This window comes from Geotrypetes seraphini, chromosome 7 (genome assembly GCF_902459505.1).
Source record: "Geotrypetes seraphini chromosome 7, aGeoSer1.1, whole genome shotgun sequence".
NCBI lineage: Eukaryota > Metazoa > Chordata > Amphibia > Gymnophiona > Dermophiidae > Geotrypetes > Geotrypetes seraphini.
In genome coordinates, this window is record NC_047090.1 from 98,286,286 (window position 1) to 98,307,740 (window position 21,455).

At 42.7% G+C, this 21,455-nt stretch overlaps 1 protein-coding gene across 13 annotated transcripts in view; it reads left to right on the plus strand.

Moving 5' to 3' along the window:
• Positions 1-21,455, plus strand: part of GPHN (gephyrin) — a 798,948-nt gene that overhangs the window by 700,504 nt on the left and 76,989 nt on the right. For all 13 annotated transcript variants that reach the window (XM_033950742.1, XM_033950736.1, XM_033950737.1 and 10 more), the window contains 2 exons: positions 3,247-3,302; positions 20,258-20,377. In XM_033950742.1, coding sequence (XP_033806633.1) covers positions 3,247-3,302; positions 20,258-20,377 — 176 coding nt within the window. The remainder of the gene's footprint in view (positions 1-3,246; positions 3,303-20,257; positions 20,378-21,455) is intronic.

A 21,455-nucleotide genomic window follows, 5' to 3' on the forward strand; every position in this document is an offset into this window, starting at 1 on the left:
TTTCATTATTTGGAGTGGGATCTTAGGATTTCCTTTTTTATTTTGTGTATGTATCCTATGTAACCCGTTCTGGGCTTTTGGGGAGGACGAGCTATAAAAATGAACAAATAAATAAATTTGGTGTTGATTACATTTACTGGTAACCAGGAAATGTATAAGTCTACTGATTGCCAGTTTTCATTATAACTATAATAAATATTGCTGGTAAGATTTCTCTAAGCATTTCAGTATTATCTGTGTAATGCTGGGGCAGAGATAGAGTAGATCAGTGGTTCCCAAACCTGTCCTGGGGGACCCCCAGCCAGTCAGGTTTTCAAGATATCCCTAATGAATATGCATGAGAGAGATTTGCATACCTGTCACTTCCATTATATGCAAATCTCTCTCATGCATATTCATTAGGGATATCTTGAAAACCTGACCGGCTGGGGGGTCCCCCAGGACAGGTTTGGGAATCACTGGAGTAGATTGTGTGCAGTGATGATCAACTACACAGGTAGGAGGTAAATTTATAAATCATTTTTGCATATAAAGGACAAGATTCAGTAAACGGCAATCAAAATTGGGCACTGAAAAAAAATCAACACTAACTACCCTCCCCCCCCCGGCCCCTTTTAAAAAAAAACTGCGCAAGAGATTTTTAGTGCCGGACAGCAAGTGGATGCTCTGTGCTGCTATGACACTCATAGGAACTCTATGATCATTGGAGAAGTGCAGAGCATTCAGTGTGCTGGCTGGTGTTAAAAACCTCTTGCGTGGTTTTGTAAAAGGGACGGGTAAGTGTGATTCTATAAAGGGCATCCTTTATTGAATTATGCGTAGCGCTGATTCCCACGCCTCGCTTTAGGTGTCAGATTTACACCTGCTGAAATCTTTTGTAAATGCTGGCACTCAAGTTAGGTACACTGAGGTTGTATTCTACTGTATAACCAACTATACAGTACATGCAACTTTTCCTTTTGACTTACTATGTAGCAGGGTTAGGCTTCAATCCCTCAAAAAACGTGTCCAAGCACCTTCATAAACAAATCCCAGTGAACCACTCAAAATATTCAGATTAATAATGATGTTAATAATAATAAAGGAGTGGACTGAAGAAAATAGGAGGATTAATTCAGTACTTTCAAGTTGCAACCACTTAAAGGCTGACTTTAATGATCAGTCAAAAATCCTTTCTATCATTCTGCTCACTGTCCATTATAATATCAATATCTTTTAATTATTGTTTCTCAGTTTAACATTGCATTCCATTTAACAAAGCATTCTATTGAAAGATTCAAGCAACACTTATCTTGATAAAGACATTCCCAACAGGAATCCATTTCATTAATGGCTTCTTCAGCAGCTTATTTGGCTGCTCCACTTGTTCTGTTGCAGCCAAATAAGGGTTAAAAAAGCCACCCCCCACCCCCACACCACCAAACCCCCCCCCCAAAAAAAAAACAAAAAACTCCCACATTAAAACACCAAAGTGAACAGTAGGGGTTAGATAGATAGCTTTTCTAATCAGTAATCTTTTATTCAAAGGGACTAAAACACTCTTTGACTCAACACATTGTTACTTTGAGAAGCTGATGATTTTGGTTATCTATGTAGAAGATTATCCAGAACTTCTGTTGGATTACTACATATATTTTGACTACTGAGGCAGGCAGGTTTCCGCTGAAACATGGTTCCTTGTCGAGTCAAAGTGTTTTATTCCCTTTGAATAAAAGTTTACTGGTTGGAAAAGCTATCTGTCTGACCCCTACTTTTGTTCGATTTAGTGCAGTGAAATAAGGTACAGGCATTGCATTCTCCTGAAGAAGCCATTTACACCTGCTCCCCCAAAAAGTATAAATGCAGAGGAATACAATAGATGGGGAGTATTTATCACCAGTTGGGCAAAGGAATACAATTAAATTAGTTGGAAAGCATGAATACTGTGGAATGTGGATAGTCTCGATGGTGCTCTAGCACTATAGTAAGTGCCTGCTGGACTCATCCAAAGACAGGGAAGACTACATTTTTCAGAAATAGTTACTTCATGTGAGTTTGCATATGCTCTTTATCTTCTTCAGTCCCCACATGCTATATGCTACATGAGCACAAATTTCAAATTAGATTGAGCAATGAAACAGCCCCTTTAGTACTACATTGACAACAGAAACAACATATAATTTCAGATCTTAAATGGATGATTCTGTTCTAAACTTAAAGAGCAATGATGGATCTATGACTTAGATACGATGGCTCCTAAGGGCCTCAATAATAAATTGGAGTGGATGACATTGGTCTGATACAATTAGGGAAAAATTCTATAAAAGGCACCTAAAGTTTTAACAAGCTCAGAATTGAAAAAAAATAAAATTTAATTAAAAGATAGGCACCTATCTTCTTAGGTGCTTTTCTACAAAAGATATACCAAAGTAGGCGTGTTTAGGGGCGGAGAGTGACTTACGTGCTTCTAGGCGCGATTCTCTAAAGGACTTAGGTGCCCATAATGTAGGCCTTTGAAACCCTGGCCTACATTACAGGCACCTAAGTTTTAAGTTAGGTGCCACTCAACATGATTCTGTAATGGGCGCCCAAGTGTGATTGACATGCAATGGATGCCTAACTTTAGGTGTCTATTTACAGAATCTGTCCCTTAGTGTTTGAAATCCGCTCACATAAGAACATAAGAATTGCCGCTGCTGGGTCAGACCAGTGGTCCATTGTGGCCAGCAGTCCGTTCCCGTGGCGGCACCTAGGTCAAAGACTTAGGGCTCTTTAACGAAGCCGCATTAGCGGTTTAGCATGTGTAATAGCGCACGCTAATTTGCCAGCCGCGCTAGCTGCTACCACCTCCTCTTGAGCAGGCAGTAGTTTTTTGGCTAGCACGGGGGTTAGTGCGCACTAAAAAGGTACATGCGATAAAGCCGCTAATGCGGCTTTGTAAAAGGAGCCCTAATGACTTTAAAAATTTAATATATATGTATTTGTTGTAAGATGAAAAATGAATAAAGAATTATAAATAAAAATTTGTCTCATTTAAAATAAATTTGTGTCATTTTCAAATGATTTTTTGGGGAGGAGAGGGGGGGTGTACCAATAACCTCCTAGTGTTAGAACACATTTATTTTTCAAACTTTTGCTATTTGATTTTCTAAGTTTTGTTTTCATTGCTTGTTAAATTGCTTCTTCTGTAAATCTCACTGGCATATCCCATCTCTAAAATTGAATGCACTCCATTGCTTCACTGTCTTCTTCCTTATTATTTTACAGCTGCAGATGGTCCAGGAGATCGGTTCATCATTGGGGAATCCCAAGCTGGTGAGCAGGTAAGAGAAAGTTTGCTCTTTGGTGCATTTGATGGAAAAAATGAAACATGTGCCTCCTTAATTTCTATCAGTTGAATATACAGTCAAACCTCGGTTTGCGTGTAACCCGGTTTGCGAGTGTTTTGCAAGACGAGCAAAACATTCTCGCAAAACTTGTCTCGCAAACCGAGTGTTGACTCGATATGTGAGCACCCCCCCTGATAACCAGCATCGCTCCCACCCGCTTGCAAAGGCCCCCCTGCTCGAACCGTCACACACCCCCGGCGCGAACTGGCACCCCCCGCCCGAACAACTTGAACTTACCCCCCCCCCCCATCTAGCACCGGCATGCAGCCCACAGGACATGCCGGTGCCGCTAGAAGATCTTCCTGTCTGTGTCGAGCCTTGAGCATGCATCTGCACATTCGCAAGGCCTTCTAATTCTCCATCTCGCCGAGATTCTCGGAGATCTCCGAGAATCTCGGCAAAAGGGAAAATTAGAAGTCCTTGAGCATGCGTAGATACATGCTCAAGGCCGGCAGAAGCAGGAAGATCTTCTAGCGGCACCGGCACGTCCTGTGGGCTGTGTGCCGTTGCCAGACTGGGGGTAAGTTTACATTGTTCAGGCAGGGGGTGCCGGTTTGTGGGGAGGGGGGTGCCGGTTCGCGCGGAGGGGGGTCTTTGCGAGTGGGGAGGGAGCAGCGCCGCTGGCCTCGGGGGGGGGGAATGTATCAAAGCAAGTTTCCATTATTTCCTATGGGGAAACTCACTTTGATATACGAGTATTTTGGTTTACGAGCATGCTTCTGGAACGAACTATGCTCGTAAACCAAGGTTCCACTGTATGTTTCAATACTGGATAGAAGCATCCTCATATTCTATAAATACATATTTAAATGCATACATACCTTCTACACTACGGACCTCAGAAGCCCTATTCACATTTGATATATGCAATGGTAGGATATGCACATCTCAAACCCAAGTACATGCAAATGATAAGGGGTGTGGTCTGGGTGTGTTTTGGATAGGACAGAGGTGTGGAATGTTGATAGATGGTGGCTTGGGGGAGACAGGGAGGCAGAACAGGAAGACAGAAAGGCAGACAGGTAAGGCAGGATTAACCAATAGGCCCAGTAGGCACGTGCCTAGGGCCCGGAATTGTCAGGGGGGCCCAATGAAGGAGGGCATCAACATTGTTTTTTTCAAACGGCGATGGGCCCCTCCAGCATCGATTGGCAATGCAGGCCCCCCTGATCGGCAACACGGGCCCCCCCCCCGATCATCAATGTGGGCCCCCGATCAGCAACGCAGCCCCCCCCCCATCAACGGAAAGTAAGATAAGCAAGCAACACGGGTAAGAAAGGCAACGGGAACTATAATTTTGCAAGCGGTGGTGCTTGCCCAAAGCTTCCTTCTGACGCAGCTTCCTGTTTCCACCTGGGCACATGGTGGGGTGGGGAGGGGCAGGGGGCCCAGTGTACTTGTGTGCCTAGGAGCCCTCGACAAATTAATCCTGCCCTGCAGACAGGGAGACAAAAAGAATGAAAGGGGGGCATGGAGACAGAAAGAATGAAAGGGGGGCAGGGAGACAGATAAAAAGGGGAGCATGAAAACAGAAAGAAAGACAGCAGAGAGAAAAAGAAAGAAAGAGGGGCAGGGAGACAGAAAGAAAGGGGATGGGGCAAGGAGAAAGGAAGGAAAAGGGGGAGGGAATGGAGTGTGTTGGGTGATAGGGGGCAGGCAGGGATAGAGGAAGAAAAAGTTGGACTCATGGAAGGACAGAGATGTTGGTTGGGGAAAGGAATGAGGTCTGGAGGAGACGAAGCATGCAAGAGGCAGAAAGGAGTGAAGAAATATTGCATGCACAGTCAGAATAAGAAAGTGCAACCAGAGACTCATGAAATCACCAGACAACAAAGGTAGGAAAAATGATTTTATTTTAAATTTAGTGATCAAAATGTGCCCATTTTGAAAATTTATATCTGCTGTCTATATTTTGCACTATGGCCCCCTTTTACTAAACCGCAGTAGCAGATTGTAGCGCAGGGAGCCTATGAGAATCAAGAGCAGTGCGGGGCATTCAGCACAGCTCCCTGTGCTAAAAACTGCTATTGTGGTTTAGTAAAAAGGGAGGGGGAATATTTGTCTATTTTTGTATAGTTGTTACTGAGGTGACTGCATATTTTAAAGTCATCTGCCTTGACCTCTTTGACACCCCCCCCCCCCCCGAATATAAATGATAATTAACATTTTCTCTACATACAGTGTGCTTTGTGTTTTTTAAAATTTTATTGTTGGTAGATCATTTTGACTAGGTCATTTTAAAAGTAGCTCGCAAGCCAAAAAAGTATGGGCACCCCTGTCCTAAAGGATCAAAATCGGGAGTTACACCTGCTAGCAAGCATGTTTAGAATTGAGCAGCACGCCACTGGAGGGATTAAGGGAGGTTGTCTGTTAATCCTCCAGTGAGTTTGGCCCTCCAAAATGCCAAATGGACAAAACCCTCCCTACAAATCCCTCTCTTTCTTACCCACCAGCCACTCCTCCTTGGATAAATAAATTTGATGTCTGTTTAGCACCCCTCCCATCCCTATGTTGCCAGGTATCTCTCTAACAACCCCCCCCCCCCCACACCCCAGTTCTCAAAATGCTCACAGCTCACCAGCAGAGGCAACAATTGAAACAGGCTGCTTCTGTCCAGCCCCGCCTGGGCCTTTCCTGTGCCACGTTCCTCCCACAGGAGGTTACATCATAGAGATGGGTTGTGGCATAGGAAAGTCCTAGGTGGAGCTGAGCAGAGGCAGTCTGCTTCAATCACTTCCTCTGCTGGTGATCTGCAAGTTCAAGTTTCTTTATTTTTGATATACTGTGTTTTGAAGACTGCAGATAGAGGGAAGGAGGATGGACAAAATTATACAGGGCTCATGCAGATTGAGAGTAGGGGCAAATAGATGCAGGGCCCATGCAGGTTGGTGGATAAGGGTAGAGACATGCTGGGCTTGCCCAGGGGAAAGAGGGAGGGGAAGGGGTGTTAAAGAGATGCTGAACCCACAAGTGGGCAGAGGAGTAGATATGCTAACTGAGGGAAAAATAAGAGGTGAAAAAGGAAGACCTGGAGCAAAGAGAAGGAAGGAGATGTAGAACCTGCAAGGAGGGGGGAGAGAGATGCAGGACCTGACCTGTGGGGTGCAGGATAAGGAAGAGAGAGGGGAAAAGACCTGGTGCAAAAAAGGAGAGGGAGAGTTGTTGGACTTGGATGGGGAGCAGAGGAAAGGGGGAGAGAGAGACCTGTAATAAAGAGAAGGAGAGAAAGGGGGAAAATGCTGGACAGGGAGGTGGTGAGAAGAGAGAGAATGAGCCAGGAGGAGAAATGCTGGATCAAAGGAGGGAGAGGGAGAGACAGAGAGGCTGGTCCAGGGGTGGAGGTACAGGAGAAAGGAAAGAGAGTAGGGAGAAGCTGGACATGGGGAAGGACAAGGACATGGAGAAGAAATTCAGATAAAGGTGAGAGCATAGAGAAAGGAGAAGAGATGCTGAATATAGAGGGAGGATATGGACACTAAGGAGGCAGTTGCTGAATATAGTGGAGAATAGGGACAGGGACACAGAAGAAAAAATGTATAGTGGACATAGAGAAGAAATGTCAAAAGGACAGCAGCCCCTGGAAAGAGACTTAAGAAAAAACACAGAAAAGTGGAAAAGAGGTAATGGGACCAAAATCAATGACTAGACAAAAGTAGAAAAAAAATTCTGAATTTATTAATTGTAATATGTCATCTTTGGGAAATGTGAATCTTTGATATCTTGTATTTCAGTTTCATTTTCATTTTCAACTATTACTGTGACAGGTTTTCCATTGAGGTCTGGAGTGTGTTAGACTTTTGTAAGATTTGATTGCTGGAGCTCTCTCTCCCACCTGGGTCATAAGAACATAAGAACATAAGCAGTGCCTCCGCCGGGTCAGACCATAGGTCCATCCTGCCCAGCAGTCCGCTCCCGCGGCGGCCCAAACAGGTCACGACCTGTCTGCATCACCAGAAGGGGCTCCCTTGCCACCTTGGTTTCTCATTTAAGTCCTATCTTCCCATCGTAGTCCTAACCCTCCGGTCTTGCACATGCACGACCTGTTGGGTTTCTATACTTATTACCTGGTTAGCTTTCTATACCTGTGTTACATCCCAGCACCTCTCTCATTATCCCACGATCCCTTTATCCCTCAGGAATCCGTCCAATCCCTGTTTGAATCCCTGTACCGTACTCTGCCTGATCACTTCCTCCGGTAGCGCATTCCATGTGTCCACGACCCTTTGGGTGAAGAAAAACTTCCTTGCATTTGTTTTGAACCTATCTCCCTTCAGTTTCTCCGAATGCCCCCTCGTACTTGTTGTCCCCTTCAGTCTGAAGAATCTGTCCCTATCCACCCTCTCTATGCCCCTCATGATCTTGAAGGTCTCTATCATATCTCCCCTGAGCCTCCTTTTTTCCAGAGAGAAGAGCCCCAGCCTATCCAATCTCTCGGCGTATGGGCAGTGTTCCAGCCCCTTTACCAGTTTCGTTGCTCTCCTTTGGACTCTCTCAAGTACCGCCATGTCCTTCTTGAGGTGCGGCGACCAATACTGAACGCAGTATTCCAGATGTGGACGCACCATCGCTCGATACAATGGCATGATGACTTCCCGCGTCCTGGTTGTTATGCCCCTCTTTATGATGCCCAGCATCCTGTTGGCTTTTTTCGAGGCTGCTGCGCACTGTGCAGATGGCTTCAGCGATGCATCCACCAGCACACCCAAGTCTCTCTCAAGTCTGCTGTCTCCCAACAATGCCCCCCCCAATTTGTAGTTGAACAATGGGTTCTTTTTCCCTATATGCATGACCTTGCATTTTTCCACATTAAAGCGCATTTGCCATTTGTTTGCCCAGTCTTCCAGCTTGTCCAGGTCCCTTTGCAGATCCTCACACTCCTCCCTGGACCTAACTCTACCGCACAGTTTGGTATCGTCTGCAAATTTTATAACCTCGCACTTTGCCTCCTTTTCCAGGTCATTGATAAATATGTTGAAGAGTAACGGCCCCAGCACCGATCCCTGTGGCACACCGCTCGTGACTCCCCGCCAGTCAGAATATTGGCCCTTCACTCCGACCCTTTGCAGTCTACCCGACAACCAGTGCTTGATCCATCTGTGCACATCCCCTCCCACCCCGTGGTTCCACAGCTTCCTAAGCAGCCTTTCGTGTGGCACCTTGTCGAAAGCCTTTTGAAAATCGAGGTAAATGATGTCTATAGGTTCCCCATTGTCCACCCAACTGCTTATTCCCTCGAAGAAGTACAGAAGGTTCGTTAAGCATGACCTTCCCTTACAGAATCCATGCTGGCTTGTTCTCAGTAGGCCATTTCTCTCGATGTGCTCGCAAATACTGTCCTTGATCATAGCTTCCACCATCTTCCCTGTAATTGAAGTCAGGCTCACCGGCCTGTAGTTCCCGGGGTCACCCCTCGATCCCTTCTTGAAGATAGGTGTGACATTCGCCAATTTCCAGTCCTCTGGTACCTCTCCAGTTTTCAAGGATAGGTTGCAAACATGCTGGATTGTGCCCGCTATTTCTTGTCTTAGTTCCTTCAGAACTCTTGGGTGGATCCCGTCCGGGCCCGGCGATTTGCCGCATTTTAACCTGTCTATCTGTTTGAGGACATCCTCCTTACTTACCTCTATGTGTTCCAATTTTTCAGCCTGTTCCCCGCTCATGAGTTCCTCTGAGTCCGGTATATTAGATGTGTCTTCTCTCGTGAAAACCGACGAGAAGAACGTGTTCAACCTCTCAGCTACCTGTTTATCCTCCTTAATCACTCCCTTCCTATCCCCATCGTCCAACGGCCCCACCTCCTCTCTCGCTGGTCGCTTCCCCTTTACGTAACTGAAGAATGCCTTGAAGTTTTTTGCCTCCCTGGCCAGCCCCTCTTCGTATTTCCCTTTTGCTTTTCTAACCTCTCGGTGGCATTCCTTTTGGCATTTCCTGTGCGCCTGGTGATTTTCCTCCGTTGGGTCCTTTTTCCATCGCCGGAAGGATACTTTTTTGTCATTTATTGCCCTCTTTACTTCTGTTGAGATCCAAACCGGGTCCTTTGACCGCTTGTTCTTGCCGCCTTTTCTGAGAGATGGGATTATAGGGGGTCCCATCTTAATTTTTCTGCCTGGGGCCCGTTCACTGCTAGCTATGCCACTGATCATCACCAGGGCATTCAATTTTCTTCATGGAAAACTCTCACAGGAAAGTCGCCGTCTGTAGCTGTAACCATTAGAAGACCCACAATATTTCAAAACCAGTGAATAAAACTCTTTTAAAGTGCACAAGATAAGCAAACTCTTCATATAATCACAAAAATAGAGCAAAAATCACTTATCTTAATGCAGAAGCAACGACACCAACATCACCTCTGCTTCAGGGTTTTGCGATACAAAGTTCAACTTAATTTGAAATAACACTTCAACATGTACTTCAACCCAGTAACTCCATAGAGAACCATGGTGCTTGCATATACTGTATGAGCAGGTGTTTTTTCATGTTGGTTTTATTTTTTCACCATTTGGGGGTGGGGTGGAGGCATTGGATATATAAATTAGGTATACTTTTCAGAATTTTGTGGTTCCCTATTATAAAATTCCCCTCTTACCATAACATCGGTCTTTTTTTATGCAAAATGTGATTTTAATTTTTAGATAACTTCAGAGTGTAAAATGTTTCCTTATAATAAGAAAAATAAGGTTTCAATTTCACATTCTTTTTGTTTTATTCATAGAGTTTTCACAGCCCCTGAAACGTAGCTTAAATTTATGAGGCAGGTTCCTCAAGAGAAATGGATTCTTTCTGCTGGGATTTGTACCACTATTCTTTGTGATTTACATAGTGCCGCTTCTCACGCCTGTATAAATCTTCAACTTTGGCAAATTGAATCACTCAAGAGCAGGTAGAATACCTCAAATACTGTGTGGTTGAGGCTGTTGTAACTCTCAGACTATCAGAGCTAACAGAAATGAGAAATGTGTGATGAAATTGGATATGGAAGCCTGTACAAGTTTCTTCAGAAACCCTTTTGGGGTTTTGCCTTTTTTCATCTAAGGTAAACAAAGCAGTAATGACAGTATCAGTGAGGACAGTTTTCAACTAGAATAAGCACCCAGCCAATGTTAGCCTTCTAGATTTAGGAGGATTTTCAACTGAACCTTAGCATTTAGATTTGCATTAAAAATTCATGAAAACTAATTTAGTTGGTTAAAATCTTGCTGACCAGCTTAGGTGCTCAGGATGTAAGAAATAGACTCATTAGAAAAACTATCTCAGCTATTGCCTTTCTAAAGCCTCTGGTTTTCTTCTCTCTCCACTCCCCCCCACAACACACACACACACACACAAAACTACCTTTCCTAGTTTGGAACTCAATCCTCTCCACCAGCCAACTACCCTCTTTGATTTGTTTGATGCCTTGCAGCACAGCTTAATTTGGAGAGATTTCATTTGGGGGACACATTACTGAGATGCGATAAAATATGACCTTTTACTGTAGCTTAATTTGCCATTGGAGGCAATAATCTGTAGTAACTCAGTACCTAGATATTAGTGACTCCCATGGTAAATGAATAATGCAACTTATGATCTCAGTAGAATAGGACTGCTAACACTTGGCCTGATGTTTCTGGGGAGCTTTCCTTAAAGCAACCAAATTCCACAAATAGAACAGTGCTCCAGGTATCCCCCTACCTAGAAACATAGAAACATAGAAAGATGACGGCAGAAAAGGGCCACAGCCCATCAAGTCTGCCCACTCTATTGACCCACCCCATTAAGTCTGAGTGCTAGTGACCTGGTTTCTTAACTCGACCCTCTAAGGGATCCCACGTGGGTGTCCCATTTTTTCTTAAAGTCGAGCACGCTGGTGGCTTTGATCACCTGCGCCGGAAGTTTGTTCTAGTGATCTACCACCCTTTCTGTGAAGAAATACTTCCTGGTGTCACCACTAAATTTCCCTCCTCTGAGTTTGAGCGGGTGCCCCCTTGTGACCGAGGGTCCCTTGGGAAAGAATATATCGTTTTCCACCTCGACATGACCTGTGACGTACTTAAACGTCTCAATCATGTCACCCCTTTCCCTGCGCTCCTCTAGGGTATAGAGCTGCAGTTTGCCCAGTCTTTCTTCGTATGAGAGACCCTTGAGTCCGGCGACCATCCTAGTGGCCATCCGCTGGACCGACTCAGCTTGAAGCACATCTTTCCGGTAATGTGGCCTCCAGAATTGCACATAGTATTCCAGATGAGGTCTCACCATGGTTCTGTAGAGTGGCATTATGACTTCAGGTTTGCGGCTGACGAAGCTTCTATTGATACATCCCATCATTTGCCTTGCCTTAGATGAGGCCTTCTCTACTTGTTTGGCAGCCTTCATGTCTGCACTGATGATTACCCCCAAGTCCCGTTCCTCTGAAGTCCTAGCTAGTGTTTCTCCATTCAGGGAGTATGTTCTGTATGGATTTCTGCTGCCGAGATGCATGACTTTACATTTTTTTGCGTTGAAGCCCAGCTGCCATGTCGAGGACCAGTTTTCCAACTTGATCAGATCCTGCGTCATACTGTCCTTGAGGTTGCTTTCATTTACTATGTTACACAGTTTGGCATCATCGGCGAACATTACTACTTTACCCTGAAGCCCCCGGGTCAAGTCAGTTATGAATATGTTGAAAAGGGATGGTCCCAGGACTGAGCCCTGCGGTACTCCGCTAGTCACCTCCGATGTCTCAGAGAGGGTGCCGTTGACCACCACCCTCTGAAGTCTACCACTCAGCCAATCATTGACCCATGCAGTTAGTTTCTCACCCAACCCCATCGATTTCATCTTGTTTAATAGTCTACGGTGTGGGACACTGTCGAAAGCTTTACCTCTGTGCAAAGACTCCCCCCTGAAGATATGAAGATACTCCCTCATCCCCTACTCCCCGATAGCACATAGTATATCTGAATTGCAAACCCTTGTAAACCTTCTCTGGAGATTCCTGAAGATATCCACTCACTCCCTCCCTACTGTAGATCTCTCCCCGAGTCTACCTCATTCAATTCCTGTTCTAAGAACTCCCGATCTTTATGGAGAAGGAGAAGGAAGAATTTATCCAGTTCTGCTGCTAGAATATTTGCCAGAATTTTTACATAAAAAAGCCCAGTATCCTGTTTCCACAGTGGCCAATCCAGGTCACAAGTAGCTGGCAGAAATCCAAATAGTACATTCCATGCTACCAATCCCAGGACAAGCAGTGGCTCAATAGCAGATTATGGACTGGTAAGACTGCTGAGAAATTGTTTGCAACTTATGAAAAGGGAGACCTAAAGCTAAATAAGTAATCTCAGGGACTTTATTTTATTTAAATTAATCCTCTCACTTAGTAAGGGATAGTTTGGGTGTTTCTTTTTAGCATAGAAAGTCTCTGTTAGAGGAAATAGGCTATCAATTCAAGGGGCTGTTTTAAAATTCCTATAGTATCAATATTATCATAGGCTGCATTTGCTACCCATCAAGGCGAGAGTGATTTTCAAGTTCAGCTGTTTTATGTTTTAAAGCTTTGAATGGGCTTCTACCCAGCTATCTTTTCGACCATTTTGCATTTTCTGATAGGAAACATTTACATTACTTACGATTTTTTTGATTTTCCATCCTTTAGAGGCTGTGTCTATAAACGATTCTTTAGTAAGTTGCTTTCGTACCAAGCTGGATAAACAACTTGGTAATATTATGTCAGCTTTCATCTCCTACCTAACCTTTAGAAAAAGCATGAAGACATTTCTGTTTGTCAAACATGATAAATAATTGATTCTGATCATAGAAACATAGAAACATAAAAGATGACAGCAGAAAAGGGCTACAGCCCATCAAGTCTGCCCACTCTGCTTACCCACCGTATTTTATCTTTTGTTAACCGCTGTGAACTGGGAGGTAGGTGCGGTATATAGGTTTTATGCTATGTTAGCTAATAGGCACAGGCAGCTTCAGTTTAGACTTTTTCAACTTAGTCATTTTAAAAGACAACTCTGTCAGTACAAACTGAAAGCAAGCAAGCTCTTTGTGAATAGCTAGTTTAAAGTGTCCTTTACAGAGAACCTTTGCGGGAGTTGTCTTATAGGCATCAGAATAAACATTACATTCAGTTTTCTGCCTGTCAAACCATAGTGACTGATTAGAAAAGGCTATATGGACACATTATTTGCAGTGTGAATCATCAAGGAACAAGTAGCACATAAATAGGGCAGGGCTGATTTTCCCCCTCAGTCCAGAAGAGGTGCTGTGAGTGGACTTCCAGAGATAGAGAGGTCTTCACTGGTAAAATTTTTCTGAGAAATTGTTTGCAACTTGAAGAAAAGGAAGACCTAAAGCTAAATAGGTAAGCTCGGGGATTTTATTTTATTGTATTTAAAGTACTCTTCTCAATTAGCAATGGAGTTTAAGGGATAAGTTTTTATTTCTTAGCATAGAAAGTCACTGTTTGAAGACATAGGCTAGCACAGTGTTCCCCAACCCTGTTCTGGAGGACTACCAGCCAGTCAGGTTTTTGAGAAAGCCCTAATGAATATAATGGAGGTGACAGGCATGCAAATCTACCCCATGCATATTCATTAGAGCTATCCTGAAAACCTGATTGGCTGGTGGTCCTCCAGGACAGGGTTGGGGAACACTGGGCTACCATTTCAAGGGGCTATTTTAAAATTCCTATAGTATCAGTATAAAGCACAGCTAATAGACACAGGCAACTTCAGTTCAGGGAAATGTGGTAAGGTGGTTCTGGAATCCGAATTTAGGCTCTTAGGTAGGAAACAAAAATCCAGAACCTCCAGGGTAGCATTTTCAGAAGTGCTCCCTGTTCCATGCGCAGGACCCAAGACTTAGGCAGAGTTCTGGAATCTCATTGCATGGATGAGACAATGGTACAGGGAGGAGAGGTTTAAATTTCTTAGGAACTGAGCAACATTCTGGGGAAGGGGGAGCCTGGTTTACAATCTATTTGGGAATTTGCAATATGATTGAAATAATCAGCTAATATCCCACAAAGGATATCAAATATGCCAGCAGTTTAGAGAAAAGACATGATTATACACATTTGGAGCATGGATATTCCCAAGAACCAGTTGCGGTCCCCACAGGTCCCGTTAGTGTAATGAATTGGCCTTCCAGGTCTTGAATCTGCTTGTGTATATTAAATGGTATACATTTGTCATTGATGATGGCAACTCCCTTCTATTTGGGATTGAAGCCAACCAAAAAATGTATTAAGTTAGTCAAATAAAAAGGTACCTTGTTTTCTTTTCTTTGTTTTGTTTTATTTCTGTTTATTACCTTTAGCAATAAAAACAAAAGACAACCACAGCAATTCTTGAAATATGGTGTGTGTGGAGGGGGAAGGAATTCCACTAGTATGAATTGAGAAGATAAGAAATCTGAGGCATCAGGGGAGGAGAAACACTGTATGACCAGTGCAGGACTGATGAGATGAAACAGATGACAGGAATCCAGAGGAAGTGTGCTTGATCCTAGGGCACAAGAATAGCCACCTAGATTTAGGCCAACTATTTCTGTGCTGGCTAGTGCTGAAAATTCCCAATTCTGAGAATGCCTCTGCTACTATTCAGTTTTTGAGTGTCTAAGTCACTAGTCTTTATTTACATTTAGCTGTCTTACTCTGTAGTTAAGCAGTTAGATCCTTTGAAAATTTACATTGTAGATTGTTCAGACGTGCAAATTTACTGTTTCTCAAATTTGTTATTCCCTCTTTTGCTAGATTCCTAGGTTAACTTTCTTGTTCTTATAATGATATTCTTTGGAGTATGATCTCAGCACTAATGGTGATTGTACACTGTGCTGTGATGGGCAGAATTTGAATATTTACACCATGCTGTGGTGGGCTAAAATATTGAGGGCTGGAAAGATCAAAGTACATTCCTAAACTAATCCTTTCTGATAACAAGTCTGATAAATGGCCTCACCAAAGTACTATGCCATCTGGGAACAGTTAGGAAGGAGAAAAATCTGTGAACACACAGCAAGTTTAGCAGCCTTTAAGGAGGCCAAGAAAAGGCTTTCAAAGTCAGCCCTATTAAGCTTGGATCTGATTTCTACTGCTGCAAATTTTTTTAGGAGGGGGGTCTTTTTGGCTGCTTGAGTAGCCATCTTCACTATGGGCTCCTTTTGCTAAGCTGCAATAGCTAAACCCGCGCTATGCGGCTAAAACTAACGCCAGCACAATGCTGGCGTTAAGGTCTAGCACGCGCTAAAACCGCTATCGCAGCTTAGTAAAAAGAGCCCTATATAATGTGGTTGATACATCGCATTAAGCAGTAATTTGTGCCTTATACATCACTGGGGGGAGGGGGGTTTACCTGTCTTCATTTTGTGCTTACCATACCTTTTCTTTTTTTTTTCCAAAATTCTTTATTCATTTTTCATCTTACAACGAGTACACAATATTACATCATTTAAAACTTTTACACATCACTTGAATTTCTTTCTATTGTCATCGTAAGTACATAAATTTATTCTCTCCCCACCCACCCTTCCTACAAAAATTTCAATCAAAAATATCATATAAATATTGTATTCTTATCTATTGATTAAACCTTTAATAGAACTTTATACCATCCTCCCTCCCCCCTATGTATAAATATATTGTCAGTGGAAAATGATGTCTAATCATTACAATAATTTATCATTGGCCCCCAAATCTTTTTAAAATTATTATAATTCCCTTTCTGTATAGCAATTGTTCTTTCCATTTTGTAAATGTGGCACAACGAATTTCACCAGAATGTATAGCTAAGATTATTGTAATTTTTCCAGTTACTGGTGATATAATAATAATAATAATAATAATAATAATAATAATTTTATTCTTATATACCGCCATACCCGGAGAGTTCTAGGCGGTTTACATCAGTTACAGTAGTATCTGCGTTAACACGCAGATTTACAAACAGTTTGAACAATTTTAAACAATTTATCAGCAATACACAATTTATCAGATAGAAACAAATGTTAAAGCGGGGTTTACAGCATTTTATCATGTAAAGATAATTAATCCGATATAAATAGTTTATCGGATATAAGCAGTGTTAATCGAACTTAACAGAGGATGACTGGCGGAGGGGAGCTAGGGGAGAGGGGAGCAATTAAGGGGAGGAGAAGAGCGGGGGTGGGTGGGGGGGCGTGTATGTTGCATGGCGACTCCTGTCATAATCAATAGAAGTTTATTATTGCTTGATGAAATTTGACTTTTTGTTCTCATTGACATACCAAACAGAATTGTATCATATGATAATGCTACATGGTTTTCTAATAAAGAATTTATTTGAGACCAAATTGATTTCCAAAAGACCATGATACAGGGACAATAAAATATCAAATGGTGAAAATGGTTTTCAAATCCATTTATATGTGTAAATGGTCTGAAAATTGCTTTCCTTCAATATGCCTAACAGTACACACAGCATTCTCCAACATACAGAATTTTAGTTATATTTCAGAGAGGCTTCCTGGGGCATGTTTTGGTAAGGATTGAGAAACAGTCTGCATACATTGTATTTTCAAATCAACACGTGTTATTTTATGAGGCAGGTGCAAAGAGGGAGTGTAGCTTTTAAAACAGAGGGAATGGTGAAGTTTCTGGAATCCGGTGGATTACAGGACCAGAAGCAGCATGGATTCACTAGAGGTAGATCTTGTCAGACAAATCTGATCTATTTCTTTGACTGGGTGACCAGAGAATTGGGTAGAGGAAGTACTCTAGATGTTGTGTATTTAGATTTTAGCAAAGCCTTTGATAGTGTTTCACACAGATGTCTAATAAATAAACTGAGTGCTCTTGGGATGGGACCCAAAGTGACCGGCTGGATCAGGAACTGGTTAAATGGAAGATGACAGAGGGTAGTGGTCAATGGAGATTGCTCTGAGAAAAGGGATGTTACCAGTGGTGTGCCTCCAGGTTCTGTTCTTGGGCCTGTTCTTTTTAGCATATTTATAAGCAATATTGCTGAAGGGCTGCAGATGATACCAAAATCTGCAATAGAGTAGATACCCTGGATGGTATGAATAACATGAAGAAAGACCTGGCGAAGCTTGAAGAATGGTCTGAAATTTGGCAGCTAAAATTTAATGCTAAGAAATGCAAGGTCATGCATTTAGGCTGCAAAAACCTGAAGGAACGGTACAGTTTAGGGAATGAAGAACTTATGTGCTTGACAGAAGAGCAGGACATGGGTGTGTTTGTATGTGATGATCTTAAAATGGCCAAACAGGTTGAAAAGGTGACGGCAAAAGCTAGAAGGATGCTAGGGTGCACAGGAAGAGGTATGGCCAGTAGGAAAAAGGAGGTATTGATGCCCCTGTATAAGACTCTGGTGATACCTCATTTAGAATATTGTGTACAATTCTGCAGGTCGCACCTTCAGAAAGATATAAAAAGGATGGAGTCGGTCCAAAGGAAGGCTACTAAAATGATGCATGGTCTTCGTCATAAGGCATATGGGGACAGACTTAAAGATCTCAATCTGTATACTTTAGAGAAACGGCGGGAGAGTGAAGATTTGATTGAGACAATTAAATACCTATGTGGCGCATGAGTCGAGTCTCTTTCATTTGAAAGGAAGCTCTGAAATGAGAGGGCATAGGATGAAGTTTAGAGGTGATAGGCTCAGGAGTAATCTAAGGAAATACTCTTTTATAGAAAGGGTGGTAGATACGTGGAACAGTCTCCTAGAAGAAGTGGTGTCTGAATTCAAGAAGGCGTGTGATAGGCACGTGGGATCTCTTAGAAAGAGGAAGAGCTAATGTATACTGTGGCTGGGCAGACTAGATGGACCATCTGCCATCATGTTGCTATGTTTCTTAGGCAATGGTAAGCGTTATAAATTTAGGTACATTCCCATTTAGACCAGGGTTTTCATGGCCTAAATGAGGGTGTGTAAGTCAAACCACGCCCAAAATCCATCCCCAAAACTGCCCCTATCCACACCTACTTGCTGGTAGGTGCCTCTTTGTAGATTCCTATCTCAAAATGGTAGATTCTTACCAATTTAGGCGCCTACCAGCTAATTAATTTTGTAATGTTTTTTAAATTGTTTTTTAATGACACTTCCTATTATCAGCGCCAATTATTAATATCTATACTAGCAACTCTTTTGCATGTTCGTGTCAAACTAAACTGTCCATTGTAACTTTCTGGGTAACTGACCCAACCTCTTGTAATGTAATCCAACCTTGAACTGACTAGGCAAATGCGGAATAGAAAACCTGATTAACATAACATTGTTATGAATAGCCAGCCACATTATGACTGTTGGTTTGGATCCCAAGAATGGTTCCAATTCTCATCCCGTGGTTTCAATGAAGCAATCGGTACCTTCCTCATTAATTTATGAGGAGATACCTAAGGCCTACCTTTCAGGAGGAGGCTTTAGTTGCTTCGGGGACCCGGAATGAGCCACAGGAAGTTTCCCTTAAAGATTTATGGTTAATTAACACCAGAGTAAAGGGGTTATTAATGTCAGTGGTAACTCAAAATGTAAAATTCTCAAAGGAAGTAGTTAATAAGCTAGAAAATATTGATTCAAATTTGAAAATTATCGAGAAACGTACTCTGACAACAGAGTCTCAGATATCAACATTACAAGCTTTATCGTCTTCAGCCCTTAAAGATTCACATATTACCTACACTAGATTTGAGAAGATGGAAAATATCTTACGGGCAAAAAATCTGCGTCTAATGAGGATTTTGTAGGACCATGAGCGATTTCTAAATTTGTCCCAAACTATTTCTTATCTACATGAGGTAGGACATATTCAGAATTGTGGAGGCATGTTCTGATAAGGTTGAATTTTTGCCATAATCTTATGGACCACCCTAGTGCACTAAGCATCTTTTGATAGAATATGGACTCCACTAAGAGAATACAGCAAACCACCTAAATTCATTATGTCTTTCCATATATACACTAGCCCTTTTTGTCATATTATTTTGTCATCCGTATCATCATTCTTGCATTTGTACCAATTTTGAAGTGTTTAATATTGGAATAGCCAATGTAGAGATGTTTCCTTTACAATTATCTGCATGTGAGCAACTTACTTTGATATAGCCTTTTACTAATCATATGTTTGTTACGTCACTGTGTTGCTTGCTTTTGTTTAATAAGTGATAGCACAATTCTGTAAAAATTAGGCATCAAGATGCAGCATGCTAAGTCTGAATTCTATAATGTCATCTGGTCACCCAGATTCTATTATATAATACTGTATAAACTGGCATTTAAACAGCATGTCAGCATGCATAGCTGTGTGTGCCTAATTATAGCACTTTAGCGCATAACATGCAGTATTCTGTAAATTAAAGGCATAATTGTTGGACATGCTCATTCCTTACCCATGTGCCTCCTCCTTTGAATGCTCCTTTGCATTTATGCACCAAACTAGTTATGCACTAAGGCCCGGATTCTGTAAGTGGCGCCGTTGTTGGTGACCGCCTTAAAAGCGGTTGCTGATCACGTGTCAATCACATGATGGCACCAAGTACAAAATCATACCTACAGCAAAGGTAGGTGTCGTAAATGTAGGGGCCAGATGTTTTTTTTACTGAACTTTGGTGCCTACCGGCACCTAAAACTCAATGCCGTTTAAAGAATCCAGGCTTAAATATGTAGGATGCCAGTTAGTGCCCAGATAACACTTACACATGTAATTGTAACAGTCACACATGTAAGTAAGTATAGTATTGTATAACATATAATGAGGAGGCCAGCACTTGTTAACTTAATGAATGTTAATGTGCATTAACTGGTTAATACACATTATAACTGTATCATCTTAAGTTTATTTTTCTCTGGTAGTGCTGCTTTATATGGCAAAAAAACATTTCCTAATAAACTGACTTTCTTGCAACTGGTGTATCTTCTCAGCCCACTCAAACGGTGATGCCTGGCCAAGTGATGCGGGTAACAACAGGTGCTCCAATCCCATGTGGTGCAGACGCAGTGGTACAAGTGGAAGACACAGAACTCCTCAGGGAATCAGATGATGTGAGTAGAAAGAAACCTGTACTAATAAAGCATTCAGATCAGAGCAACCAGCTAGGAATTCTGGTATTTTTGTACAGTGGCTCTTTTTGTTCATGTTTTACTCATTCCAAGTACTGGAGGTTTAAAATATAGTAGTTTATAAACAGCCACTCAATTCAGTAAGGTAAACATACAAGTATGAACATTCAGAATTAAATTTGTTTGATATATTTTATCTACCCTGTCCCTTATCCTCCTAATTTTTCTTCTTTCTCAGTCATCTACTAAGGGCCAAATTGTATAAACAGCGTCCAGATTGTAGGCAGCAGTAGGGATCCTACTGATCTGTAACCAGCCAATTGGGACGCGCATTTTTTTTTTTTTTAACACCCGGAGGCAGGCTGCCTACCCTGTAGGCATCTGTCGAGCTTGAGGGAGACTCTTAGGGATGCTTAAGCTTGCCCAAGGCTGGGCACGGGTGTGGTTTCGCCCGGAAGTGGCCTTGGGCAAGCATAAGCGGCCCTAAGCATCTCCCTGAACTTTGACAGATGCCTACAGGGTAGGCGGCCTGCCTCCGGGTGTTTTATTTAAAAAGCATGCATCTGCCTAGGGCTGCGATAGGTGCCTGAAATGTAGGCCAACAAAAAGCTGGTCTACATTTCAAATAGACGTGGCAGCTATGCAGATCACGGCAAAGAAATTTCACTGTCACAATCAGCTGAGCAGCCATGGCAGGGAACTCCTCCTCCCCCTCCCCCCCCCCCCGCAAAGTCAGCCGGCAGGAGAGAGGCCCTCTTCCACCCCCAAACCCCCACCTTACACTGTCCATGACAGGAGGGATACCCACTCCCTCCTGTTGCCACCCCTGAAACCCCACCCAACACTGTCCATGGCAAGAAGGATGCCCACTCCCCCCTGCTGTCAACCCCATTGATCTCCTGAACCCCTGACACTCCCAACAACCTCCCATCCAATTTGAAGGAGGGATGCCCACTCCCTTCTTCCACCATCCCCGTCAATCCCCCGAATCCTGAACACTCCCCAACACCTACCCAACATTCTCCGACATTCCTCCAATACCCACCCAATACTCCCCAAC